The following is a 27,339-nucleotide window of genomic DNA, read 5'->3' as shown; positions in this document are numbered from 1 at the left end:
CATCCGAGGTTGACAATGCACTTTGCAAAACAATTTACATTGTATTACAATTATAATAGAACAAAACTTATTCTACTACTATTGCAGCGCTTACACATTACACCTCGGGCACCACCATTAACATACCGCGAGCAGGAATTTGATGCTCCCGAGGTTATTGTATTAAGACACTATTTATACGTCATTATTGCTTTATATAAATACAAATACAACGCCACAACAGGCAAAATGCCCAACGAAGTGGCTGAGAAAAAGATGCCCATAACAAATATGGATGTCATATTTCAAAAATACAGCAACCCAATTAAAAACACAATCACAAAAAATATAAACAATATTATACAATGCCCATAAAGAACTGGTGTTCCCTTGTAAAAGCAGTCGTTTGACGGTATACTAATAACTCACGGTCCATCCTATTCATACCGTTGAAAATCTTGAACACTTCGATCATGTCTCTCCGACACCTGCGTTCATCCAATGTAAACATATTGAAAAAATGAAGTCTCTCTTCATGGACACGCGTAGCTTTTCTCAGCACTCCCTTCAACCTATGTCCCTCTGTAGGTATGGTCTCCGAAACCTTACAGCATACTCCAGTCCAGGACGAACTAAGCCCCAGAAAAGCGGGAGAATGAGTATGGGAGAACGCGAAGAGACCTTTTTGAAAATCAAACCGAGCATTCTATTCGATTTTTCGACCACTGTTGAACAATGTTCAGAAAACCTAAGCCACTCATCAATGACAATTCCCAAATCGGTGACCCTAGTTAATATATTTGACATTGACTTTTATAAATATACATTAATATACATACGTTTTATCAGTCTTCGAAATGTTGAACATGTGATCCATTCATATTATCTAACATCAACTGGAACATACTGACGCAAACCAGTTCAAAACAATATAAATTTGCTCAAGAATATGACATAAAATTCCTATCAAAACATGAATATATCCAAAAATTAAAATGAACAAAATTTTAACATGTGTGTGTGTGTGTTATTTGTCACTATTCACACACTTACTATATGCACATTGTTATATGCATGTTGCTGTATACTGGTAATATTTGCACATGTTATCCTGAGCCATATATATATACACACACACATACATACGCACGCATATACCATATGCAGTTTACTGTCGTGAACGAGTTGGGTCGGAAATGATGTCGCCATCTATCGGTGGTCGCCTCAAGTTCGTTAGGGGAAATATCTTGTTATATATATACTCTTCCCAAGGATCGAACCTGGGACCTGACGGTGATAGACGAGCATATTACTACCACGCCACTCGGACGCCAATTTATACACACTGGCACTGGTGTCTCCTCAGTTAAAAAGTAGAAAATTAAAGTCACATTAAATATTCTCATGAAAAGAATGGAAATGAATCTAATAGAGCAACGGAGGACCCTATTACTTGAAGATGCTCGTGTTAGAAAAAACATTATTCGGTTATTGAAGCTTTCATCTTTCGTTCTCAGAAATTCAAATCAACCTGAAGATTTTATTCAATGTTCAAGAGCAGTGGTTCCCAATTGAGACCGCCAATTGTATAATTATAAAAAAAATTAATGCCAAGTTAGAAAAATAAATAAATTACTGGAAAATAAAAGTTTTAATTAAATTAACGCGCAAATGCACCTCTGCAACGTTAGCAGACTGCAGAAATAATATTGTTATGATTTGACAAAATATTGTGCTTGTGACCACACATCTCGCGATAGGAGTATGAAACGTTGTTTCGGTTATTTTTATTTTTTGCAGTCCGGTAGATGGCATTGCTATTGCATCACACTTATTTTGGTACTACTTCACCACACACCATCTTCGGTCATATATCGCCATACGGCAATGTCCAATTAGTGGAGTTGGGTGGGAAATGAAGGTGCAATATATCGGTGGACATCCCAGGCTCGGTTGGTAAAGAACTTGATTCTGGTGTTCTTTGGCCAGATTTGAACGCGTGAACCTTGACGGTAATCTCCATAGTGGAAGACTAGCATCTTACCAATAGGCTGCATTTATTAGTATTAGAGAGAGAGAGAGAATGCCCTCCATTGTGTTCGAGAACATTCTCGCTGTAGATGGCTGTAGTTTCTGCTGCTATAAATAAGGATGGGGGGCATGCAGACACCAATATTTCTGGGGGTCCACGGTGGACATCAAGATAATCCACGACTAAAAGTATTTGCGAACCGCTGTTTAACAGCATTCAGCAGAAAACGGATGAAAATTACAAATGAAATAGTTATCGTGAACGTTTACGTTTTACACATACTACTTGCAACAACGATGAAACTGGCGTAAGTAAGTGATGGCATTCAATACATTTTTATACAATAAATTATTAAGAGATTTTGTGAAAGTTTTGTTATCTTATACGGAGATGAATTGGATAATTTGAACTTTTTTTGCTGTTCTCTTGAGCTTCGAATTAACCGAGTTCGACTGTACTTTTGGCAGTGATCCTCGTTGGGGAGATGTTGATGCAGACGTGAAACAGAAGCTCGAATGGCGCCGAAGGGACGACGGTGAGTTCTGGATGGACTATTCCGACTTCTGTAGGGAGTTCGAAGAGGTCACCATCTGTACCCTGGGACCCGATTTCGACGGCGACGGCGTAGCTGAAGAAGCCGGAATGGTATGATTGTTGTCTTGCTTGCGTCAGACGTGTATGTTTATGAAGTTGCATCGTGAGTGATGGTTTCCACTATTTTTGCAGGTGAAGGCGATAAGGGGCAAATGGGAAGCCGCTAAAACCAGTGGTGGATCCAGAAACAACTTAGAACTATTTGCTCGAAATCCACAATATTTACTGTCAGTTCGTGAAAAGGAAAGTAAGTCGTTTCAGTCGTAGTAAAGAGAGTTGCTATACAGTAATTTTTGAAAATTACCAATTTGATTGTGATGTTCGCCTTTTGGCGTATTATTGTAAAGTAGGGTCAATGTATAACCATAGGGTTTCATCCCTGCTGCAATACACGGGAGTTTTTGGTGGTTACCGGTTCTCTGTGCTTTTCCAACTTCGACGCTACTCAATTACAGTTCAGGTGTTGAAACTGTGGTAAACTTCCTGAAAGGAGACTTATTTATGGGCATTTTTTCTCAACCACCACGTTGGCCATTTTACCTGTTGTGGCCTTGTATTTATATTAAGCGGTTATGTGAATGTACAGTTTATGAATGGATAATTATGATGGATAATCGATTATTTGGAAAAAAGGTCAAGTTTGGAAAAACCCAAATTTATGAAATTTCTGTAAAACTTACATGAAATCTAAGCATATATTTGGAAAGAACAGAAAAAATCCCATGAAAAGTGGCACCAATTTCATCGAAATTTCTGAATCTATTGGTGAGCTACATGCACTGAAAGATTGGCAAAGTATGAAATCTCATTTTACAATTGAACGAGCAACGTTAGTAGAGCCAATTGCAAAAGGAACCACGGCTATACGCGTTTCGGAACTATATGAAGTTCCTTCATCAGTAGCAGAAATAAAGCGCAGCCAATCGCAAACGAGAACGTGATAGTGATGCTGGTGGAGAAGAATAATTATTGTAGAAATTGTTGCCAGATTTTTGAGAAGGGTGGTGTGCTGGTTAGGTCGTTGACCAACTGATTTGTGTTTTTGTTGATGTGAAATGACTCGAAGAAGTCAGACGTTGACGGGCATTTTTGAATGATTTTGTCAGAAGAGAAGTGAAATTAATGGTCAAAGGGCCAGCAGTGTTGACTATGGATGGACTGTTAAAGTCTTGGTTGGTTACGTATCTTCTATGCTCATTTAAAGGGTATTTTACGGCACGTTTAATTTGACTTATATATATGATAATCCGCATTAGCATGAAATGCTGTAGATACCCCAGTTGTTGGTCAATGGGATCTTTTAGTTTAGAGAAGCTAAGTTTATTGACGGGGGTGAAAACCACATAAAAATTGTATTTTCGAAGGATTTTAGCGATGCGTTTGTTTTTATCTTGTTTCAAAAAAAGAGTTTTGTTTTTGAAACAAAACCCCCGTCAATAAACTTAGCTTCTCTAAACTAAAAGATCCCATTGACCAACAACTGGGGTATCTACAGCATTTCATGCTAATGCGGATTATCATATATATAAGTCAAATTAAACGTGCCCTCTAAAATACCGTTCAAATGAGCATAGAAGATACGTAACCAACCAAGACTTTAACAGTCCATTCATAGCTAACACTGCTGGTCCTTTGACCATTAATTTGACTTTTCTTCTGCCAAAATCATTCAAAAATGCCCGTCACCGTCTGACTTCTTGGAGTCATTTCACATCAACAAAAACACAAATCAGTTGGTCAACGACCTAAACTTTCACCTCACACCATCCTTCTCAAAAATCTGGCAATGGTTTCTACAATAATTATTCTTCTCCATCAGCATCACTGTCACGTTTTCGTTTGCGATTGGCTCCGCCATTTTTTCTTTTTTCTGTCCTCTACTCTTGTTGCCGGTTCATTTTGAATTCGACTCTTTTGTCTACAACATCGAGTAACTCCCGCTATACAAGGAGTTTTTTTATATTTTCTTTATTTCTGCTACTGATGAAGGAACTTCATATAGTTCCCAAACGCGTATAGCCGTGGTTCCTTTTGCAATTTTGGGTCAAACGTAGCTCGTTCAATTGTATTATTTATTTATTTATATAATATTGTTTGGCCGAGGCCTACACAAGAGGATGCGGAATTATATATGACAAAAGTGTCGATTGATGGTACGAGAAAATTCAGAAATCGTAGGGCAATCTACAATATTTGATGGTAGGTTGTTCCAGTCGATAATAGTTCTTAGGGAAAAGCTAAATTTGTGACAATCTGAAGAGGCAAAGATGGGCTGTAATTTTTTGGAATGATTGAGTCTAACAGAGAAATGTGAAGGTTGGATTAGAATATTGGATTTGTCAATATTAAAAACCCCCATGGAGGAGTTTGTAAAGAAAAGTTAAACGAGAGATAAGTCGAAGAGAGGAGAGCCGTTGGATATTGAGTTGTCGCTTGAGTTCCGTTAAAGAGACATGTGAAGACCAACAGTTGAAAATGAAACGAGTGGACTTATTTTGGATAGATTCTAATTTGTCCATGTTGGTTTGGGTGTGGGGGTCCCAGGCTTCACAGGCATAGGAGAGGGCATGGAGAATATATGTTTGGTAGCACAAGTGACAAACATGACGAGTGGAGTATTTTAGGTTACGGCGAAGGAAAAACAGTTTTTGGAGACATTTATTAAAGATATAATCAACGTGAAGGTTCCAGCGGAGATCGGAAGAGATTATAAAGCCCAGGTATTTATATTGGGAAACCTCAGAGATCAAAGAGTCGTTTATAGAATACGGGAATTCGTGAGGGATTCTTTTACGGGTCACTTTCATAAAAACAGTTTTTGAGAAATTCAGGGGTAATTCCCAGGTTGAGCACCATTTGGAAATAATATTAAGGTTGTGTTGGAGAGATTCTTGGTCAGAAAGATTGGACACTGTTTTATAGATGACACAGTCATCAGCGAAGAGTCTAATGCGGCAGTTTATGGAGTCGGGTAGATCATTTATGTAAATTAAAAATAATAAAGGCGAGAGGACCGAGCCCTGGGGTGTGCCAGATTTGACATGAAGAAAAGGAGAGTTCTGGCTCTTGTACGAGACAAACTGGCTACGGTTAATAAGGAAGGCCTCCACCCGTTTCAGCAGTTGAACATTTAGTCCAAGGTATGAAAGTTTTAGTAGAAGTTTATTATGGGGCACCCTGTCAAATGCTTTGGAAAAATCTGGGAAAATTATGTCGGATTGGAGGTTTTTATCAATGGAGTCTGTTAAGTCATGTATGAAAAGTGTTAATTGGGTAGATACTGATAACGATGATCGAAAACCATGTTGGTTAGGGAAGAAAAAGTTAATCGAATCGAGGTGGGTACGGATATTCTTGGCAATTATGTGTTCAAAGAGCTTGCAGCAAGAGGAGGTGATTGCAATAGGTCTAAAGTTGAGAGGGTGGGAGAGTGAGCCAGATTTATGGATAGGAATTATCTTATTAATTTTCCAGTCATTGGGTAGGTTAGAAGTATTCAGTGAGACGTTGAATATAATGAGGAGATAGTTGCAAATTTCATTGGCACAGAATTTTAGGATATGGTTGGGGATCCCATCTGGGCCAGTAGAGTGGGGTTTTAATTTTTTTAGGAGATTCAGGAGACCGGCTTTAGAAAAGGAAATGGGACAGGAGTTATGAAGTGAATCGAAAAAGACGTATTGGGGGGGGGGGGTAAAGGATCAGAGGAAGAAACAGAAGAGAAGGCCCGGTTAAATTCGGAGGCAAGATCGAGGGGAGAGGTTAGATCCGAGTTGGAAGTTTTGAGCGAGGAGGTACCTGCTGATTTGGGGCGAAGAAAATTCCAAAATTTTGAGGGATTAGTTTTGAGATAGGAAGGCAATGAGTGGGATAAGTAGTTGGATTTGTGGCGAGAAATAAGGTCTTTGAGGTTACGGGTGGAGATCGAGATTTTGTTTCTGAGAGTAGAGGAGTCGTTAAATTTGAGTTTAGAGACGTCACGTCGAATTCTTCTTTTGAGATGGATAATGTCACGGTTGATCCAAGGGTTAAAGAAGCTTTTAGATGAAGAGCATTTGGCAGGAACAGTGGCTTTACATTTATCGATAACAGCTTTGAATTTACTCCAGAGACGTTGAATATCGTTGGAAGTGGAGATGAAGTCAGGAAAGTGGGTACGAAGGATATTTTGCATGAGAGGGTAGTTGGCCTTGTTGAAGTTAAGTTTTCTGGCGCGAAAAAAGGGAGCGATGGTATGATGAAGGAAGAAATCTAAAAAAGGGATTTTGTGATCGGAACAGCCATCAAAAACTGAAAAATTGGAAACCGGAATTTTGTTGGAAACTGCGATTAGGTCTAATGTGGAGATTGAGTGATTGGATATTCTTATGGGTTCCAAGATGGTTTGGACGAGGTTAAATTTTAGGAAAATGTCGAGAACTCTATTGTTAATACCATGGTTTCCCGAGAGGGACTGCATTTTATGCCAATCAATACCGGGTAGATTCCAGTCACCGGCTAAAATTAAAAGATGAGAATTATGAAATCGGTCCAGTATTGTTTCAAGTTCAATGAAGTAGTGAGGGTCCGAGGCAGGGGGTATGTAAAGGGAGAAAATTGCGATGGGAGTGCAGTTGTGATGGTGCCATTCGGCAGCGACAATTTCAATATTTGATTCAATTAGGGGTATAGAACTGTTGAAAACAAGGGCAACGCCTCGTCCACGTGTGTTTCTATCTTTACGAAAGGCAGAGAAATTCTGTGTTGCTGATATTACTGTGCAACCAAGTCTCTGTAACCGCAAGAAAGTTGGGATTATGAGCTAGTAGGATGGATTCGAAGGAAGATATTTTGTTAATTATGCTTCTTGTATTAACTGCTCCGATTCTGAAGAGATTTTTCGGAGAGGAGAATGGGAGATTAAGGAGGAGTGAGGTTTCGAGGGGTGGGGACTAAAGGGAGAGGAGGTGAAGGTAGGGAAAGGTCAGAAGGAGGAGTAATGGTGGGAGGGGTATGGGAAAGCGGGACAATATCATTAAGGCTGGGATCACAGATGTATTTGATGTTATTGATTATATATATATATATATATATCTGGGAAAGATACATCAGATATTACATTATCTGATTATCTTTCCCAGAAGGTAATTCATTTCTAAATCTCATTTTGTCGCAAAAATTTTTGATCGTCAATTACCCAATCCCCCCCCCCCTCCCCATAGCTTCAATCGGTCAAATTTACCAAAAACTTGTCCGTTGTACCAGCTTTTGAAAGAGCCTATAATGAACTAAAACGGTGATCCAGTTCAGAAATTTTGTCCTTTGTTTGCAATATGTACATAACTGAAATCTGCGTTCGTCGAAGTAATTTTTGGCGGCAATTCGATTTTTCACTTCACCAATCTCTCAGTGTTTGAAAAGAGCTCGCCATGAAATACAGATATCCTGTAGAAAGAGCTAATGTCACCTCATAGGATTTTTTCTGCAAAATCCAATTGTCACCAAAAACTGTATCCGGTGATTCCGAATTTTCGTCGAATATCTACTTCGACAAACGTTGATTTCAGTGATGAATTGCGAACAAAGGGCTAAATTTCTTCTTAATTGCAACACCGATATTGTAGGCTCATTGAAAAGTTGGTGGAATAGAAAAGTGTTTAGTAAATTTATCGGCTGAGCTGGTAGGGTATTTGCGAAATTCACGATTGAAAATTTTGGTGACAATTGGAATGGTATGATTGTTGTCTCGAACGGTTCAGTGATAGTAGCTCACCCATTGCATCCAGACATTTCAATGAAATAGGCTTCACTTTATATGATCTTTTCTGCTCTCTCCAGATATGTACTTAGTTTTGATCGAGGTACCATAACTCGGAAATGGTTGAGATAGGACAGGGTTGATACGGTGTTTTGTGTTACGCTCGGGCTCGTCTATCACCCATTTTCGTTTGGCAGAATACGTCATGTTTACCCTGTATACTGTATTTCGATAATAACTCGATTTTTTTTATTTTGTAGCGACCAAGAAGCTAGAAAGGAAAGATTCGGTTGGTTACGGCAATAACTGTTGCGCGGTCATCGCCCTTATGCAAGTCCGGCGACGTTGCATGAAGCATCCAGGACGAAAGATGATGCAAATTGGCTTCGTTGTCTATAAGGTATGATGATATTATTGCTACCTAAACTCATTTCCAGCATTTTTTTAGGAAGATTGATGACAGCATCTGAACACATACATGCATGAAACTTTAATTACATGTACACTTTAGGTTCTACAATAATATTCCGACACTGCCACTTCCTCGGTGGTAGAATAATTGTGAATTGCCTATGTGGTCCTGCAACTATTGACATTAGAAGTGAATACTCCCAATAATTAAACACGTGATTTCTTGTGAAAAGTAAGAAAGGGGTTTTCCGTTTTAGGATCGGACGAATACTAAGGGAGTTATATCGTTTTGAGTTTTTGTGACGTGTCATTTTAGTAACGGTCATTTACGCGCCAAACACCGCGCCAAAGTAAACTTCTCCCTCAACAAGGGGGTTGCCACTTTGTGAAAATAAACAAAAATATCCAATCCCGTTACAAGCCAAGTTCGAGTGTCCTCTTTCACGATTGGCGCTTGTTCTCTTCGTAAGGTAGGCTAATGTTATAGATTTCTCGTCTTGCAAGTGTAGGTCATGATATTTTTTCTCTAAAGCCGGGTTTTCCTAGGAATAGATTTTTTGCGCCTTGTGAACCGAACTGGATCATTTGACGGTGGCAGAAACGTGTTACATAATCAAGTTACGCGTTTGTGTTTTCCTAGCGTAACGCCAAGCCCCTCATTTAAGGAAGGGGGGGGGGTCGGGGGCAGCCAGGGCGGTCCCCCCTGGCCTTTGAAAATACACTACAAATGGTATATATATATACAAATATATATATATATGCATACCTTAAGTACATGTTCTTTGCGCCCCCCCCCCGGCAAAAGTTGAAATGACGGTCCTGCGTGGCGCATCAGATCAGAGCGGCCATATAGTATACGGCTGTAGCATCAGCTAATCTGTCGTCTGCATGCTGCGGTTTGAAGGGAAAGAAAACAGACAAGAGAGTGAAGAGAACATCGGCAAAACGCGCGGCGCACGACGCATTTGACTCCTCCAGTACCTTACTGAACTTATCCAACGTGCCATTCCAACGCTATTTAGTGTTTTTCAGTATGGAGATCGCATTCCAATACAAAAAACTTGGTGTTGCCATTTGATATTTTCGAAATTTTCTCACTGTAACCGTAACTGTTAGAGTGACACTGTTGTTTTCCATATCATTCTTGAGCGCATACCTCAAAATACCTTATGCCAAAATTTCATTCAGTTTCTGTGAATGGTATGATAGTTAGGGGCCCATATGTCGGGATAGTTTTTTTATAATCACCCCGTATATGTTGAAACAAAGGTAATAAACGCTTTGGATTCAGATCATATGTCGGTGGAGATTGTTATGGATTTTGATATTCTACAAAAAATGGTAAAAATCAGAAAAAACAAACTGGAATAGATATCAAGAAAAATTACAAGATTATCCTATTTTGGTTCCTAATACTTTTACAGAAGAAAATGCTGATGATATGTTAAATGAACTGAATGAATGCCAGGGTCTCTGCCACCGGACTTATCCCGTTGCCGAGATCTCTTCCAGCCCAGCTTCGTGGCAGAGTCTGGAACAAAGTGAGTGCACCTAACAGTCTGAGTGTGTAGCTAGTGTTGTGTCTGATATTTCAGTGCTGCCATCTATACTTCAAATCGTATCTTAAGTGAAGTGTAAGGATTGAATATTTGTAACGTTGTAGGCCTGTTGCTCTCTCTGGCGAGACTTTTTAACGGGGAGATCGGCTCGCATTCGCGCCTTGAAATTGGGAACCACAGAAAACCAACTTCAGCCGACCACCAATGTGGCGCCGGTGGGGTTCGAATCCGGATCCTCGCGATGCGAATCCGTCTCTATGATTACTCGACCACCACAGCGGCATGTTAAATGAACTAACAACTTCCATAAAGGAAGCAATAAACGAGGCAACAACGGAAAAAATTGTAAATCCTAATCCACTGGGGTTACCTAAATGGTTTAAAGAAGAGATACAGACTAAAAATAGACTTAGAAAAGTATGGCAAAGCACAAGAGACCCATACTATACCAAGGGCGTAAAGTTATTGAAAATGTTGGGGGGGCTCAAGCCCCCATACAATGGAATCTCGTTTATTCGTCGCGTCGTATAAACGAGGTTTTTAAGCACGTCGCCGAAGTCGGGTCAAAGCGTCGTATAAATGCAAAAATCGTATAACTGAAACGTTATCTCTACCTTACTCTTCCGCAAAAATTTCCCTATGAAAACTAAAAATTATTGTAATTCAAAACCATATTTCATGAAATTGAAATCAAGAAAAAATTATATTACAAAAAAAAATTACTCGAAATACAGCACTAATATTGACACAGCTGTTTCATAAACCTCAAGCACTGTTATGATGTTCCTTTCAAGATTTGAAATACAAAAATGCGTTATTTATAAACTTAAACAAAAAATTCGTCTGTGTTGTTCGATTTATATATTCAAGAAAAATGTCAATAAAGCATCGAGTTCAGCTCTTTTGAAAAAAATCAGTTCTGTTTTATAGAACTGTTTTTGCGTGCATCTACGGTCAACAATCAACCTCCGTTAGCAGTCAGTTCATTTCGGAACTTGCAACAGATATTGTTGAAGCCACCTCCATTCCGTGGTCACATCCGCAGGAACACTTTGAAAATGATTATAATTTTTTTCAAGGACTTTTAAAGACTTGAAAATGAACTTTTTCTCCAAGGATTTTCAAGGAGAGTACGAACCCTGTCCCTATATATCAGGGCTTGACAAATCTCGGGCTCCAGGTCACCATGGCGACTAGAAAATCGGTATCGGCACCAAACATTCTCTGCATGTGATTGCTAGAGTGGAATCATAGGATGACGAAAACAGTGTGGCTTTCAACATGGGAGAGGGGGGGGGGGGTCCTCCGTAAGTCCTGAAAAAATCTAAAAAACATCATTTCGGACCGTTTTTCTTCAGCAAAAACCATGCTTGGCTCTTCAGGAATATGGCTGTTTCCTACATAGTTTTTGTTTTGTCAAGATCGGCTGTATTCAAATGACATCAAAACAGGAATCATTCAATGTTTTAAAACAGTATTGAAATTTATACTCGATGAAAAATTCAAAAAGCATGGTCATATAGGCTTCTGCAGCCAGAGCCGCTATCCTATAAAATGTTTGACAAATGATTTTACTTCATGTTCATTTCTTTTTCTCTTTAGGGGTGGGGGAAAGAGGACAAAATCACTGAAAATATTACGATTTGATATTTTGGTTTTTTGTTGGTCGGCATTTCTTCGAGCAGAAATATTTAATTTCATTTCATTTGTGTTCAATAATGTGCATTTCAATATAGTACAGGAGTACCGTATTTGATTTGCAAAAAATTCAATATAAACAAACAAAACAAAAATATTAAAATGTCTGAGTGAGTTCAGTGTTTAAAGAGAGGAAAAATGCAACACCATACTGAGCTCGAGCTCTTTCACGTATTAATAATGAGAAAATTATTATTGAGTAATTAATGACAAAAGTTCGGTGTAGATAATATCTGATATGGTGATAATCTCATTATGAAATCAATGATGCAATAATTTTATTGCATCAATTAAAAAAATGTGAAGGAAGAGCAACTTTTTTGCGCATTAACCCTATATAGTCCCGTTGATTTTTGAATAGACATGGTAAATGGTCAAAAAACACAAACAGGTTTTTTGGTATTTCAGAAAGTACATCCTTTAGTGTCATTTCAGTACAAGGTACAGCTATATAATTACAATAATTTTTATCTATCTACCCAATTTTACGTGCTCAGAGATTTATATTATAGCACCAAATTGAGGGAAATGGAAATAAAATTCAAGGACGAAACTATTCAACTTTGCTGAGCAAAATTCTATCTGTTTATAGATAACATTAAAATTAAGGCAGACAATATTTTACCGTTAATTAATTATTTTAGCTAGTTAAATCCAGTATAATTAATTAAATTGCTGTGATGATGTATTGTTTCAGTTAAAAATATGCTAACAGTGCCAATTTACATCGGTTTCTGGAAAAAAAATAATTTTTAATACGTTTTATGGAAGAGAACCATAGAGGGTATAAAAACGTTGGTTTCGATTTTATTTGGCCAACATAGGTAATCAGTTGCTATTAATATTATGGTGTGCCGCAGATAGCAAACGTTCAAAAATCCATTGGCATAGCAGCTCGCTTATTTTTGTTAACAACAAACACTTCAGTATTAGTATAATACTGAAGTCATACTGATATCAGTAAAAGTATAAATACTTTTTTTTTAATTCATAAATCAGAAGGGGGAAAATCTTTGTTTACATATAATATACGTCTGAGCGAGTGCTTATTAACCGAAATTTTAGTATTTGTATAACACTTATATTCAACGTATAGTGTTTTTTTGCTCATATACTACTGATGTATGTAAAAACTTTCAACGTTGAAGGACCTGCAGGACCGGTAATTATTTTTGGTCAAGCATTATCTTATTTGCAATCATTTTCAATAAATCAATTGGTATCAGTTTTTACCATAAACACCCACGTGATAGATATGCCATTCATATTTTATCCTAAAAATTAATTTTAACAAAAATAACTTAATAACCTAACGATATAAAAATTTTCAATCATGTAATGCTGACCACGGCCTATCGAAAACCACGGTTTAAATCACCAGGAATAACCAAACATAGCAGCAATAGCAAACAGTTCGAATGAAACGCATATTTATACATTTCGTTGATTTAAAATAAATATTTCTTGTATCCTCATGTTGTTCATGTCAAATACTCACATTTAAATTTACGCAAAAAATACACACAAGAACCTAGTTATACAATTATATAGTTTCTGAACCGGTCCTAGTTTCTGCATGAAGTGGCCCATTTAATTTAAACAGCATAGTATTTACTCTATTCGCTAATAAACTAAACATCTTTGACCCTATTTATGCAGGGTTATAATTGTCCACTTTTTTCTAGGGGCACTTCAAGTCAAAGGTCCTGACTTGCAGAAAAACCAAAAAATTTCGGTGTCATAAGATGTTTTTTTTACACAAATTATTTTCGACTTATTTTGTTCCTTGTTTCCACCAATTCAATATAGGCCTGAAGGACATTTGCTCCTCACTTGGGGTCACGTTCTTGGAGCTTCCCGCATTTACCGATAGGTGGCTTCGTTCGGATGGGATCCATCTAAATAAGAGAGGGGTCTGGGAGGTTTACGATAGTCTTAGGTCAGGTTTTTTACTCCCAGACCACGTAGTCGGGAATGCGGGTTAGTTAATGATAATCACAACAGTACTGACGGGGAATTACCCACCTCTGACTTGGATGGCTTCTCGATTGACAACAAACCACCGGGCAAATTAAAATGTGTGTTAATAAATGCCAGGAGCTTGGGTAACAAGAAAGATTTTTTAGAAACTATGATAGTTGTGGAGGACTTGGATCTTATAGCCATTACAGAATCTTGGGCAAACGATGGGGATGAATCTTTCTTACACATCTCCGGATACGATACTTTTTTGAGAAATAGATCTGATAGGAAAGGGGGTGGAGTGTTGATATACGTGAAATCATGTTTGAAGGCTAGAGAGTGTAACGTACAGAGAAGTGATATTGAAACCATATGGGTTGAACTTGAGAACAAAAGACGTCATAAGCTTATTGTTGGGGTTTGTTACAATCCACCGAATAGGGATCAAAACTACATCGCCAAAATGCACGATGAAATTTCCTACATGTGTAAGCGAAAGAGGGTTCTCATACTAGGGGATTTCAATTACCCGGGTATTGATTGGGAGAACCTTTCATCTGGAAATCAGTATGAAAGAGACTTTCTTAAGTTGGTGCTCGAAAATTTTTTGTATCAGCATGTATCAGAAGCCACTAGGGGTACTGCTATTTTGGATTTAGTTCTTACTAGTTCTGAGGATCTAGTTGAACATGTTTCGGTGGGGGAAGAGTTTTCTTCCAGTGATCATCGTATCGTCAGATTTCACTGTAACTTTTCCTCGGGTAAGGTTGATAACAAAAGATTGGTTCCTTGTTTTCGGAGAACTAACTTTGATGTTTTGCGAAGAAGGTTAGCGGAAGTTTTCAAAGACCGGTTGGAATCAGTAGGGGTGGTAAGTCAATGGGAAGAATTTAGTACGAAGCTGTCCTCTGTTTTGCACGACGTCATACCCTTTGTTCGAAAAAAGCGTGTTTGTACATCACACCCTCTATGGTTCACGGATAGCGTGCGGAACCTTTATCTTGAAAAGAAAAGAGCATTCAGAGAGTATAAAAGTGGACGAGGTGACCTATCATTGTTTACTGATAAAAGAAGACTGTTGAAGAAAGCGATAAGGGATAGTAAAAAGCAAGTTGAATCTAGGTTGGCAGATAACATTGGCTCTGACCCAAAATCATTTTTTCGATACGTCAATAATGGATGTAAGGGGACAGTTGGCCCCCTCTCGATAGGAGGCTCAAAAGTAGAGAGCAATGTAGGCATGTGTAGTGCTTTCAATGACTTTTTCGCGTCGGTTTTTAATGGAGATAATGATATTCGATATACGGGTGTTGCATGGGGTAATAAAACGCTCAACGATATTCAAGTGGAAGACGTGGAGGTCCTAAATCTTCTAAGAAATGTATGTGCAAGCAAAGCACCAGGACCAGATGATATCTATCCCAGGGTTCTCAGGGAAGGTGCTAATGAATTGTTGGGGCCAGTCGCACAGATATACAGGAGTAGTGTTGCTGAGGGTATCGTCCCGAGAGATTGGAAACTGGCTAACGTTGTTCCGATATTTAAGAAGGGTAGTAGAGAAGTGGTGTCTAATTATCGTCCAGTGAGTTTGACGAGCTCCCTCTCGAAAATTTTGGAAATTATCATCAAAAGGCAGTTTGTGAAGTGGATAGACGAGAATAATGTATTGTCGGATAATCAGCATGGGTTCAGGAAGGGGAAGTCATGTGTAACTAACCTCCTTTGCTTCTATGATTACGTGACTAAGGCTTTGGGTAAGAGCAAAAATGTCGACGTTGTTTACCTTGATTTCCAGAAGGCATTCGATCGGGTCCAACATGGCAAACTCTTGAAGCGTTTACACGAGATTGGAATAGGGGGCAACTTGCTGAATTGGATAGAATCGTGGTTAAGAGATAGGTCGCAACGAGTTATGGTGAACGGGGAATTCTCTGGTTGGACAGACGTCACAAGTGGAGTTCCTCAGGGAAGTGTCCTTGGCCCCATACTTTTTTCACTTTTTATCGATAAACTCGATCAGGGTATCGATGGAATTACTAGCAAATTCGCAGATGATGTGAAGCTAATGGGGGTAATCGGGAATGAAAGCGATAGGGAGTTGCTCCAGACCAACTTAAACAAGATTGCAGCATGGGCAAATGAATGGAGCATGACGTTTAGCGTAGATAAGTGCATGGTCGCTCATTTTGGTTCGAACAACCAACGGTTCTCTTACGAGTTGAATGGTGTCACTATCCCGGATGCAACTAGAGTCACCGATTTGGGAATTCTCATTGACGAGCGACTTAAGTTTTCTGAACATTGTTCAGCGGTTGTCAAAAAATCGAATAGAATGCTTGGTCTCATTTTCAAAAAGGTCTCTTCGCGTTCTCCTAAAGTCATTCTTCCTCTTTTTCGAGGCTTAGTTCGTCCTGGACTGGAGTATGCTGTAAGGTTTTGGAGACCATACCTACAGAGGGACATAGACTTGGTTGAAGGGGTGCAGAGAAGAGCTACGCGTGTCCTTATTGGCACACAGGGCTTGAGTTATGAAGAAAGACTTCATTTTTTGAATATGTTTACATTGGATGAACGCAGGTGTCGAGGAGATATGATCGAAGTGTTCAAAATTTTCAATGGGATGGATAGGATGGACCATGAACTTTTAGTACACCGCCAATCGACTGCTTCTACAAGGGGACACCAGTATCGATTGGTGAGGGACAATGCAAGGTTATGGTGTCGCAGGGAATTTTTCTCCAATAGGGTTGTTAATAAATGGAATAGCTTACCCCCGGAGGTAGTAAATTGTAACACAATTGACACGTTTAAAAAGAAATACGATAAACATGTTGGGGTAAATCGAGAAGCTATCCATTCTTAGAATAAGACAACCATAAGTAATCTTTATGGGCATCGTATAATATTTTATCATGTGTATATATTGTTTGTAATTTGTGTTAATTGCATTTTTAATTGGGTTGCTGTATTTTTGAAACATATGACAACCATATTTTTATGGGCATCTTTTTATCAGCCACCTCGTTGGGCATTTTGCCTGTTGTGGCGTTGTATTTGTATTTGTATTTGTATTTGTTATTAGGGACCACTGTTTAAGCAAAACAAATTTAAATAATCCAACTCGCAGTTTCCCAAACTTTTTGTTTCATCGTCCTCCTCTTCAGAATTTGTTTTTTTCTCAATCCCCCCCCCCCCGGACCTTTCCATGTCCCCAAGGGGCGATATTGCCCATTATAGGATACTCTGACTTAACTGATCATAACTTCAATAACAATCTCTGTTCCCATTCTTCTAATCACTATCACCGAATATTATTACCAAAATCTCTTGTGTTGTCTGATCAATAATTTCATGGTCGGTTTTCTTTCACCTTTCGCAGTTTTGTAATTTCTGAACTCCGGATAATCCACCCTCGGATAATCGAGGTTCTACTGTACTTTAGATTTCTTTAACAATCTTGTTCCAAACAATGTTCGTCGTAAAAGCTTTTGGCCTCAAGAATATCTGTATAAACATTTTATGCAATCGCAAAATTCCCAAAAAATTAGAGAAACTGCTAATGAGGTTGTACTTACCAAGATTATTGTTGCTCTGCTACAAATCGGGCTTTGATGATGATTCCTTCATCGTGAAGGATGAGTAAGGATGCAACGATCGAACAGCGTTGACTTGAAAATTTGTAACATGAACACTCAACGATGACACTTGGATTCAAAAACAACTGGATGTTTCTTCCTCTTCTTATATGCTATAGTTAATATGACAATCCTGTTTTCGGTATTGTCAACTCTGAACAGAAAAATTTCTCACGTCTTCGTGCGCAACCATTTGTCAGCAATTACCTTTTGTAACTACTATAGTTCGGCTGGTCAAATGGTGATTTGACCCATGGCCCCCACATCCTGAAGCAGGGCCCCTAGGCTGGGATCTTTTACGGGCCCCCTCCATCTCATTATTGCTATCATATAATACATTGCTACCTCCAGAGGGGTGTACAAACAATGAGGAAGGAGATCGTACAGGAAGCGATATAGACCCGTCAACCAGTTCCCAAGTTAACAAGTGGGGGGGGGGGGGGGTTGGGGTGTATTCTGTTGAACAGTTTTCTCCTTTTTTTTTCTTTTTTCTTTTAACTCATAATGGGTATCTGTCACAGGCATAGTACAGAAGTGCATTCAAGAGGATTCACTGATGGCATTTTATACTTCTGTCGCCAGCCGATCTACAGAGACAGTAAACAATCCTCAGCTAAGAAAAAATAAATTAGTGATTGCTCTTTTCTGATGCCCGTGTCAGAAGTACGTGTTTTGTTGTCCTCAATGGTTAATCCTGCTACCCAACGCTTTTCTTTGATCTTGTCCCAAAGCGATTTGCCTTGTCCTATCTACCCGCGAAAGCTGGTTGTCTGGAATAACTACTATATGGTCATACAGGCCCCCTAACTAGGCTGGGGCAACCAGGGCATTGCACCAGGGCCACATGCCTAATTGGGCACCACAAAATAATGTACATTTATTTTGCATAATAATAATCCTTTCCAAGGGCCCCCAGAAAAAGTGTGCCCTGGGGGCCCTGAAAAGGCACGCTATGGTCCTGTGTTCATAGAAAAATAATTTTCTCGCTAAACATGGAAAGAAAACCTATAATTTTTTCTTTGTTGAATTAATTTTCAATTTGAAATCTTATAAACGGATGACCGAGAGAGAGGCTTGAAAAGATCTCTCGTCCAAAGATCTCGTTGTAAAGTCATAACTATTATCATCAGACATACATTGCACTATAAACATGCCCCCCCCCCCCCCCGCTCAACGGTGGGACTAACCAACACCTTCTAGAGCAAGCTGCTTTACAAATACAAATACCACGCCACAACAGGCAAATTGCCCAACGAGGTGGCTGACTTAAGAACATCATGGATCCCCGAGCCATTTTTTGGAGGCCCTACCTTTAGAAGGTATTGGACTAACAGGGCTCCAGTGCGGGGGGGACGATCCCCCCCACCCCCTATCATTTTTTGTTTTTCACACGAAAAATTCACTATATCCACCAAAGGCCCCAGCCTGAGGCCCTGGTGCAGGATAGGGGATGCCTATAACATCTCTTTTATAGTCCTTGCCAACAAAATTAGTGAAATGGGATTACTCGTTATCAAGTTATCGCAGCTTCCGGTCATTTTTATTTGGTCCCCGAGTGACGTTATACCGAGGACTGACTATTTATGATTTATTGAATTTTAAATAGATACATTTTGCGGCACTTACATACCGATATTGTGCATGCATTTCACTATTTATAAAGGGATGGCCAACCTGCTTCCTTAGGTAATTGAAGATTAATTTTTACATTTTAAATTGAAGAAATTCTTTTCAATTTGTGAGCGATATTTTTCTTATGAATGAATGAGTCTTGTAGCCAACTTGTAGGCTATCTCCCCCCCCCCCACCGATAATGTGTAGTAGGCCATCTTTGCAATGACCTAATTGATAACTTTTTATTGAATTAGTTTTAGTTTCGTTTCTCATCTTCGAAATTCCCAACCAGAAGGGGAGAAAACGTTGAGGGGGCGGGGATACCACATACCTCATTGGCGTTGCTGTCACTGCCTTTTCAGTCACGTCATCAATAAAAATTATACAGTTTGTACAATTTTTATTGATACACATGCACAATTTTTATTGATACACATGCACAATTTAGATTAGGATGCTCAGTTTTCCTACTCAAAAATTCAAAAAAAAATTCTAATTTTCTTTCCTAAATGAGCATTCTTACGAAAACGAAGAGCCAGTCAAATTATATTAGTGGAGGGTGCAAATCTGTTCCACAAAACAAGGGTTATGGTGTTGACTACACTCTTTAGGAAGACGTTGGCTGAGGTGTTGGGCAACATTTAAAATTTCCATGAGTGCTGCGAACCTAAATAGTTCAGGAATCCCTTAGTTATAAAGATAATATTTTGTATTAATTGTTAAAATGTAGTGGTGACTTAACGAATGGGCCAATAAATCCCGGTCGAGGGGTTGGTCTTGGACCTTTGAAAAATTATCATTTATTTTTCATTTCCTTTGTTAAAATCAATATTATAATTCACTTGTTGTTTATTTGATTCTGTGTTCTACACCCACCCCCAGTCAAATTTTGTTGTAAAGGGGCTTGAAAAATGTTTCGGCATCGGTCCTCAAGATCTGTTATGAATGGGCATTTAGAATGTGCTTTTTTCCCCAATATTTTTCAAAAAAACATTGGGGGGGAGGGCCTAAAAGTTATTGGTCCTCCCGCATATACGGGACTCAAGCGTGTACGAAGGAGAGGGAGAATGCATTGCACAATGGTTTTTTTCAGTAATTACTGGGGAGGCTCAGTCCCCTTACAAAATTTATTGCGGCGGGGTGGGGAGGGGGGCTCAAATGGCCTCAGCCTCTAGGTTCTGGCACCTATTCTTTATAGAGTGTAATTTATTTCGGTTTCAATATCATTGCTTCCCAATTTTCAACCTCCCCCCTCCCCCCCACCACGCATCTTTGGGCTTATTTTCATGTCGGCGCCATGGCCGTCCTCCGGTCGCAGTGAACAAAAGAAGAAACACTCAGTTTTTGCCACAGGCAAAGAAGAAAGAGCCCCCTCAACACCTCAAAGAATCTTCCTCTCAGCCGTGCCTTCTGGCAGTAAAAGGATTGGAACCGATGGAGGGTGCGATTGGGGATTGAACGGCAGGGAAGAAATGAGATAAACGTATTGTCATGGAACAAGAAAGCCAAAGACCATCCAGATTTTTTAAAAGAACTAAAATTTTGAGCAGATTGTTTCCATTAACTAATTCATAATTAGGACAACTTTTGGTTAAAAAAAAAATTTTCATCATTGCAAAATGAATAAGCCATATTCATACGAATTTTTGGGGGGGCTGAGCCGCGTCTTCAAAAATGTTGGGGGGGCTCGGGCCCATGGGCCATATAGAAGTTTACGCCTATGCTATAGAACATAATATAACAGAAAAGCAAGAGAAATAAAAAAGGAAATAAGTAATTTATTAAATGGTCGTTTTTCACAATGACTTGAAGAGGCTGCTCCAGAAGATGGAAGTTTATATAAAATATATCAGAAATTAAAGTATAAAAAAGATCAAATGCCTCCCATCAGAGACTCTACAGGCAATCTTCTATTTAATGATGCAGAAAAAGTAAATGAATTTGTAAACATATGCGAAAGACAATTTTCCCCAAACAACACACACACTGTAACACAGAATTTTATTGATAGTACTCATGTGGATGTTCAAAAATTTCTATCTCAAAATATAACACTGGATAAAAGAGTTTTTTACCCGATTACGATAGAAGAAATATTGGACAATATTGCAAATATAAAACCAAGGAAGGCGCCAGGATACGATGGGTTGATGTCAAAGGCAATAAAACTTCTGACACTAAATGTTTTTATATCAATGGTTAACACCTTCACTTTGTTAATGGAACTAATATATTTCCTAAACATATAGAAAAAAGCTGTTATAAAGGTACTACTTAAAGAAGGTAAATCTGGTGAAGAAGCAAAACCTACAGACTGATTGCTCTTTTACCTCATGTGTAAAAATTTTTCGAAAAATCAATAATAACAAGAATAACAAATACAATCAACAGATTAAATCTTGAAATAATTGAACAATTCGGATTCAAGTCAAAGCATGGCACTTGCCATCAACTTTTAAGAGTTATTGACCACAATCAAAAAGCAAAATGAATATACAGCGGCAATAACGTTGGATTACAGTAAAGCTGTATATAGAGGGAAGGACTCCTACATGAGATGATAACAAGGGGTTTCCCTCCATTGATAATTAAATTCCTGGAATCATATTTTAAGGATAGAACGTTCCAAGTGAAAATTGGGGAACATCTATCAAGAAGCGGAATAATAACAGCAGGAATAAATCAAGGATCAAACCTTGGTTCATATGTACATAATATATTCATGGACGATTTTCCGGTATTGACAAATGGGCTACTAGGAATGTACGCAGATGATGTTATCTTGCTAATATTTCTAATGAAGACCCACTCATTGCTGTTAGGGGCATTCAGGATGAAATATATAAGATAGAAAAAGCTGGAACTATTTTAATAGAGCCAAGTTAAACCATGATAAATGCGAACTTATCTGGCTCACAACGAGGAGAAAGCCTATTAATACTTCGTTAAGTATTATGAGACACAATATCACACCAACCCAAGAAATAAAATACCTTGGAATCACGTTTGATAATAGACTCAATTTCCGAAATCACACAGCAAATAGAATCAAATCAGCAACAATAACAATGAATTAGATGATAAAATTCTGTAATCCGAAATCTAAGCTCAGCTTAGAGAATAGATTAATGATGTATACACAGGTGACAAGACCATCACTTCTTTATGCAGCTCCAACATGGATATAATGCATCTAAAGGTAATATGTAACAACTGCAAATTTTTCAGAATACAACACTTAGAATTTTGGTGCATACAGGTGCACCAAAATTTTTTAAATCAACTGATCTTCACAAAGAGCTTGGAATTGAATCAATCTTCACATTTGTTAAGAGGACTTCAAAGAATTTTTATGATAGACTGGAAAATTCAAACTTGAGACATCTCTAAGAGATAGTAATGAATGATCAAAATGAGAGACTGAAACACCTCAGACCTAAGAATGTATTGATGACTCAATACAGAAAAGAATTCTGAAAATTTTTGGAAAAAACAGTAAGAGTATTCAAAATGTAAATTTGTACATAGTATAAATAGTAGTAGAATGATTATATTAAGACTTTTAATCACTTTTTATGTATTATATCCCATTAAGTAATATAGGAAATTTGTTTATAATTTTGGATCGAAAGGTATTTAATCTCATCATATGCAATACATATCATATAATATACTTAATTTAGATGATTTTATGTTTTAATTGTATGTAATAGTCATTACTTTAAAGATATGCACATTATAATATCAATATTGTTTTGAGTGCAAAGTAACTCAATTGAATGATTTCTCTAAAGAACTATCATGGGAAAATCCAATTTATTGAGGATAATAATCACAAAAAAAGAAAGAAGAGAGAGAGAGAAAGGGAGATATGATAATTAATGATTGAAAATATTGTTTTTGAAGAAGAAAGAAAAATGAATCATGAGAGATTGATGGCATTGGATCAAAAATTTGATATAAATAAGGCAACAATATTCTTTATATCAGAAGCTAAAACAAACTGTTATTTCTGTAAAGATGTTGAAGGTATATAGGTATATACCTATGTATAAGAAGGTATGATAGAATATATAAAAAAATATATGAAGATGAACAGTACTGGATGATTGACCGATCCTGCGTAATGGCTGAATAGCACAAATGGAAGGGTATTTGCTTTTTTGAGGGCTGTTTCTGGGGAGTTTTGAAAAAAAAGGGGATGGGGAATGGATAAATATATATATATATATATATATATTATATATATATAATACATAAAGTCTTAATGTATCACGTCAGTAGTGAACCCCAAGATGAAGGAGATGTAGATCTTAAATTATTAAATTGATCTGGCGCTCGGTTGCACTTTGTCACGGTCACGGTCAAATATTATAACTTTTATAGCTATGTGAGCTGGTTTTGAGACATAACTATATTATTCGAAGCAGTAGTTTAACAATAAAATAATTATTTATTTACAAATATAAACGAAGGTAAAATAATACGCGATTCGGACGAGAGCAGGGACGTGTACAAAGATGCGACCGGTGAATATAAACAACAACAGCTCTCTGGCCAGACGGCCTTGACATTGGATTTTTGTGGTGTTGCCACAAAGAGGAAAATAATTTTTTGTAAGTTCTAGGAAGACACTACATTACTCCCCCTCTAGCGAACAGAAGAGAACGATTTGTAACGAGAAGGTGGTTTGATGAGTCTTCCAGAACGAGTCTGTCGTTGCGGTTCCGATTCATCAGTCTCTCCCGAAATCTTTACTGTCGTGTTAAAATGAACCTTTTTCTTCATATGAAGAGGTTGTGAAGTCTTCGGATGAGGTGCTTGATTTTCGCTAGGTTTTCCATTGACTTCAGATGAGTCGAAGTTCTCTGTGAAGCAGGGTTTCAACCGGTTTGTGGAAATGTTTTTTTCTTTGCCGTTTACTGAGAGAGTGTAATATTGGTCTGTCCTTTTGATGATTTTGTATGGACCTTCGTACGGAGCTTGAAAGGGTTTTCTTACAGCGTCCGTATGAATGAATACACAAGGACAGGTGTTTAACGCTGAAGAGACGAAAACATGCGGTGTTGAATGCCTTGACGGCGGAGCAGGTCTGAGGTCATTGAAATGATCACAGAGATGTTGAATGAAATCGGAAGAAGATGGAGATGAGGCAGATGTATCCAGAAAATCCCCTGGCAGTCGGATGTTCGTGCCGTAAACCATTTCAGCTGGGGTTGAGTTGAACTCTTCCCGGAATGTGGACCTTAATCCCAGGAGGACTGTAGGCAACACTCGAGTCCACTGCTTGTTGCTGTGACATCTGATTGCAGCTTTCAGGGTTCGATGCCATCTTTCGATGAAGCCGTTGCATTTTGGATTGTAAGCGGTGGTGCGCCGTCTTTGGAATCCGATTATGTGTGACAGTTCTGTAAAGAGGTGGGACTCAAATTGGGAACCTTGGTCGGTAATAATGACACTAGGAACACCAAAACGAGCGATCCATCCGTAGTATATTGCTGCCGCCACTGTGTCCGCTCGGATATCTGGAACTGGTATTGCTTCAGGCCATCTCGTGAACCTGTCAATCAAGGTTACGCAATACTGATGTCCTTCTGAAGAGGGTAAGGGACCGATGATATCCAAATGTATTTCGTCAAAACGCTTGGAAACTGGTAGATAATGCCCCACAGGTGCTCTGATATGCTTGTGTATCTTGGACTTCTGGTACGTCAGACAAGATTTTGCCCATGTTTTGCAATCTTTTTTGATTGATGGCCAAACAAATTTTTTTGCAATAGTTGTGGCAGTAGCTTGGATGCCAGGATGTGAAAGTCCATGAACACAGTTGAAAACAGTTTTTCGGAAGGACTCTGGAACATACGGTCGCCTTTTTCTAGTGGAAACATCACAGTAGATTTGTAAGTTGGAACCAAAAACTGGAAATTTCTGAAGTTTGAGACTTGTGTTTGAAGAAAGTATCTTGATCAGTTCATCGTCATGTTTCTGTGCTTGTAGTCCACAGTTTGAGGCATATGAATTTCGTCGAGTCTGGACAGGGTATCAGCTACCACAATGTCTTTACCCGAGATATGTTGTATGTCTGTTGTGAACTGAAATATGAAATCCAGATGGCGTATTTGACGAGGAGAAGCCTTTTCTGCTTTTTGCTGAGTAGCGAAAATTAGAAGACGATGATCAGTGTAAAGTGTGAATTTTCTGCCTTCAAGGAAGTAACGGAAATGCTTTATTGTTGAATACGCAGCGAGAAGTTCTCGGTCGTACGTGCTGTAACGAGTCTGAGTTGGAGTCAGTCGTTGAGAGAAGAAGTATAGCGGTTGCCAATCATTCTTGACTTTTTGCTGAACCACTCCTCCAACAGCCATATCGGATGCATCGACCATTACAGCAAGTTCCGCATCAGGAGACGGATGAGCGAGAATGGTGACATCAATGAGCTGTTGCTTGGTTGGCTCAAATGCTGCAATAGCTTCTTCAGACCACTCGATTGGAGATTTGTCGTTTTTCTTCTTGCCCTTGAGATAGTCGTTAAGAATAGCTTGAGTTTTCGCAGCACTGGGAATAAATCGCCGGTAAAAATTGATTATTCCGAGATATTTTCGTAGATCTTTTACAGTTTCTGGTCTCTTGTAGTCTTGGATGACATTGATTCGTTCGGATGTTGGACGGATACCTTCAGCAGTGATGTGATGACCAAGATAGGTGATTTCAGGTTGAGCGAACGAGCATTTTTCGAGATTGATTACAAGACCAGAATCTTTGAGTCTCTCGAAAACTTGTCGTAAATGGATGTGATGCTCGTCTACATTTTTTGAAGCAATCAAGAGGTTATCAATGTATAAGAAACAGAAGTCTAAGCCTCTGAGCACACAATGGAGAAAACGTTGGAAGGTCTAGGCCGCATTTCATAGGTCGAATGTCATTCTGGTGAATTCGAATAAGCCGAATGGTGTTGTGATGGCAGTTTTTTTAATGTCCTCTGGTGCAACTGGTATGTGATGATATGCACGAACCAAGTCGATAGTGGAGAAGATCGTGCAAGTTTTGATGAAAAGTCTTGCAGATTTGGAATCGGTTATCGATCCGGTTGAGTGACGGCGTTGAGACCTCTGTAATCACCACATGGTCTCCAACCACCAGTCTTCTTTGGCACCAGGTGTAAGGGACTGGCCCATGAGCTCTGGGAGGGTCTGCATATGCCTTGTTGCAGCATATAGTCGAATTCCTTTTTGGCAATTTGCAACTTGTCTGGAGCCAAGCGACGTGTTTTGGCAACAACGGGCGGGCCTTTTGTAACAATGTGATGCTCGGCACGATGGGGTACAGTTCTCAGAACGGGTGATTCATGAGTCAAACAGGAAAATTCAGCCAGTAGAATTCTGATGCGGTCGTCCCTGATGTCGTGAGAAACAGTCGTCAATGCACAAGAAGGACCAGTGACGACTCTGCCTGATGAGCTAAGTGAAGTGACAGGATCGACGAGGCGTCGCCGTTTGATGTCTACGAGTAAGCCGAATTCTTTGAGAAAGTCCGCGCCGAGTATTGGCTTAGACACGTCTGCCACGATGAAAGTCCAGAGAAATCTTCGTCTTAAACCAAGATCGAGGTATAGACGTTCGGTGCCGAAAGTTTGAACTTTGGTAGAGTTTGCAGCATACAAGGAAAAAGTTTTGTCTGGAAAGGGTCGCCGATTTGCATTTACCGGTATCACGGAAACGTCCGCTCCTGTGTCGACCAAGAAATGTCTATTGCAAGAGCGATCAAATAGAAAAAGACGACTGGAGACTTGGTTGGCATCACACGTCGTCATCAATGATGCCCCGGGTCGTTTCCCTGATTAGATGAGCTGACATATGCACAGGGCTTTGTACATCTCCGGGCATCATCTCCGTAGCGCCTATGGTACCAGCAAATGTCCTTTCCGCAATGGGTCACATCTCTACTACTGCTCCGTTGAAATCGCGATCGACTGGTCGAGCGTTGTCGACTTCTAGCTCTTTTTAGTTCTTGCACCTCATTAGTTAATTTTTCAATTTGAAAAGAAAGAGAGGTGAGGCATATTTCATGTGATGACTGAGACGCATCATTTTCTGGTTTCGCAATAGCCATAATATTCGG

At 38.9% G+C, this 27,339-nt stretch overlaps 1 protein-coding gene across 2 annotated transcripts in view; it reads left to right on the top strand.

Annotated features, from left to right (window-relative positions):
* LOC149075191 (calpain-A-like) overlaps positions 1-27,339 on the top strand; it is a 199,731-nt gene that overhangs the window by 107,069 nt on the left and 65,323 nt on the right. For both annotated transcript variants that reach the window (XM_089242464.1, XM_089242463.1), the window contains exons 9-11: positions 2,479-2,656; positions 2,738-2,852; positions 8,603-8,742. In XM_089242464.1, the coding sequence (XP_089098590.1) occupies positions 2,479-2,656; positions 2,738-2,852; positions 8,603-8,742 (433 nt within the window). The remainder of the gene's footprint in view (positions 1-2,478; positions 2,657-2,737; positions 2,853-8,602; positions 8,743-27,339) is intronic.

Source organism: Pholcus phalangioides, unplaced genomic scaffold (assembly GCF_987345545.1).
Source record: "Pholcus phalangioides strain wild (caught in Gottingen) unplaced genomic scaffold, Ppha-v1.0 ptg000015l_1, whole genome shotgun sequence".
Lineage (NCBI taxonomy): Eukaryota > Metazoa > Arthropoda > Arachnida > Araneae > Pholcidae > Pholcus > Pholcus phalangioides.
The sequence above is the reverse complement of the archived record's forward strand: the minus strand, read 5'-3'. Positions and strand labels throughout refer to the sequence as shown.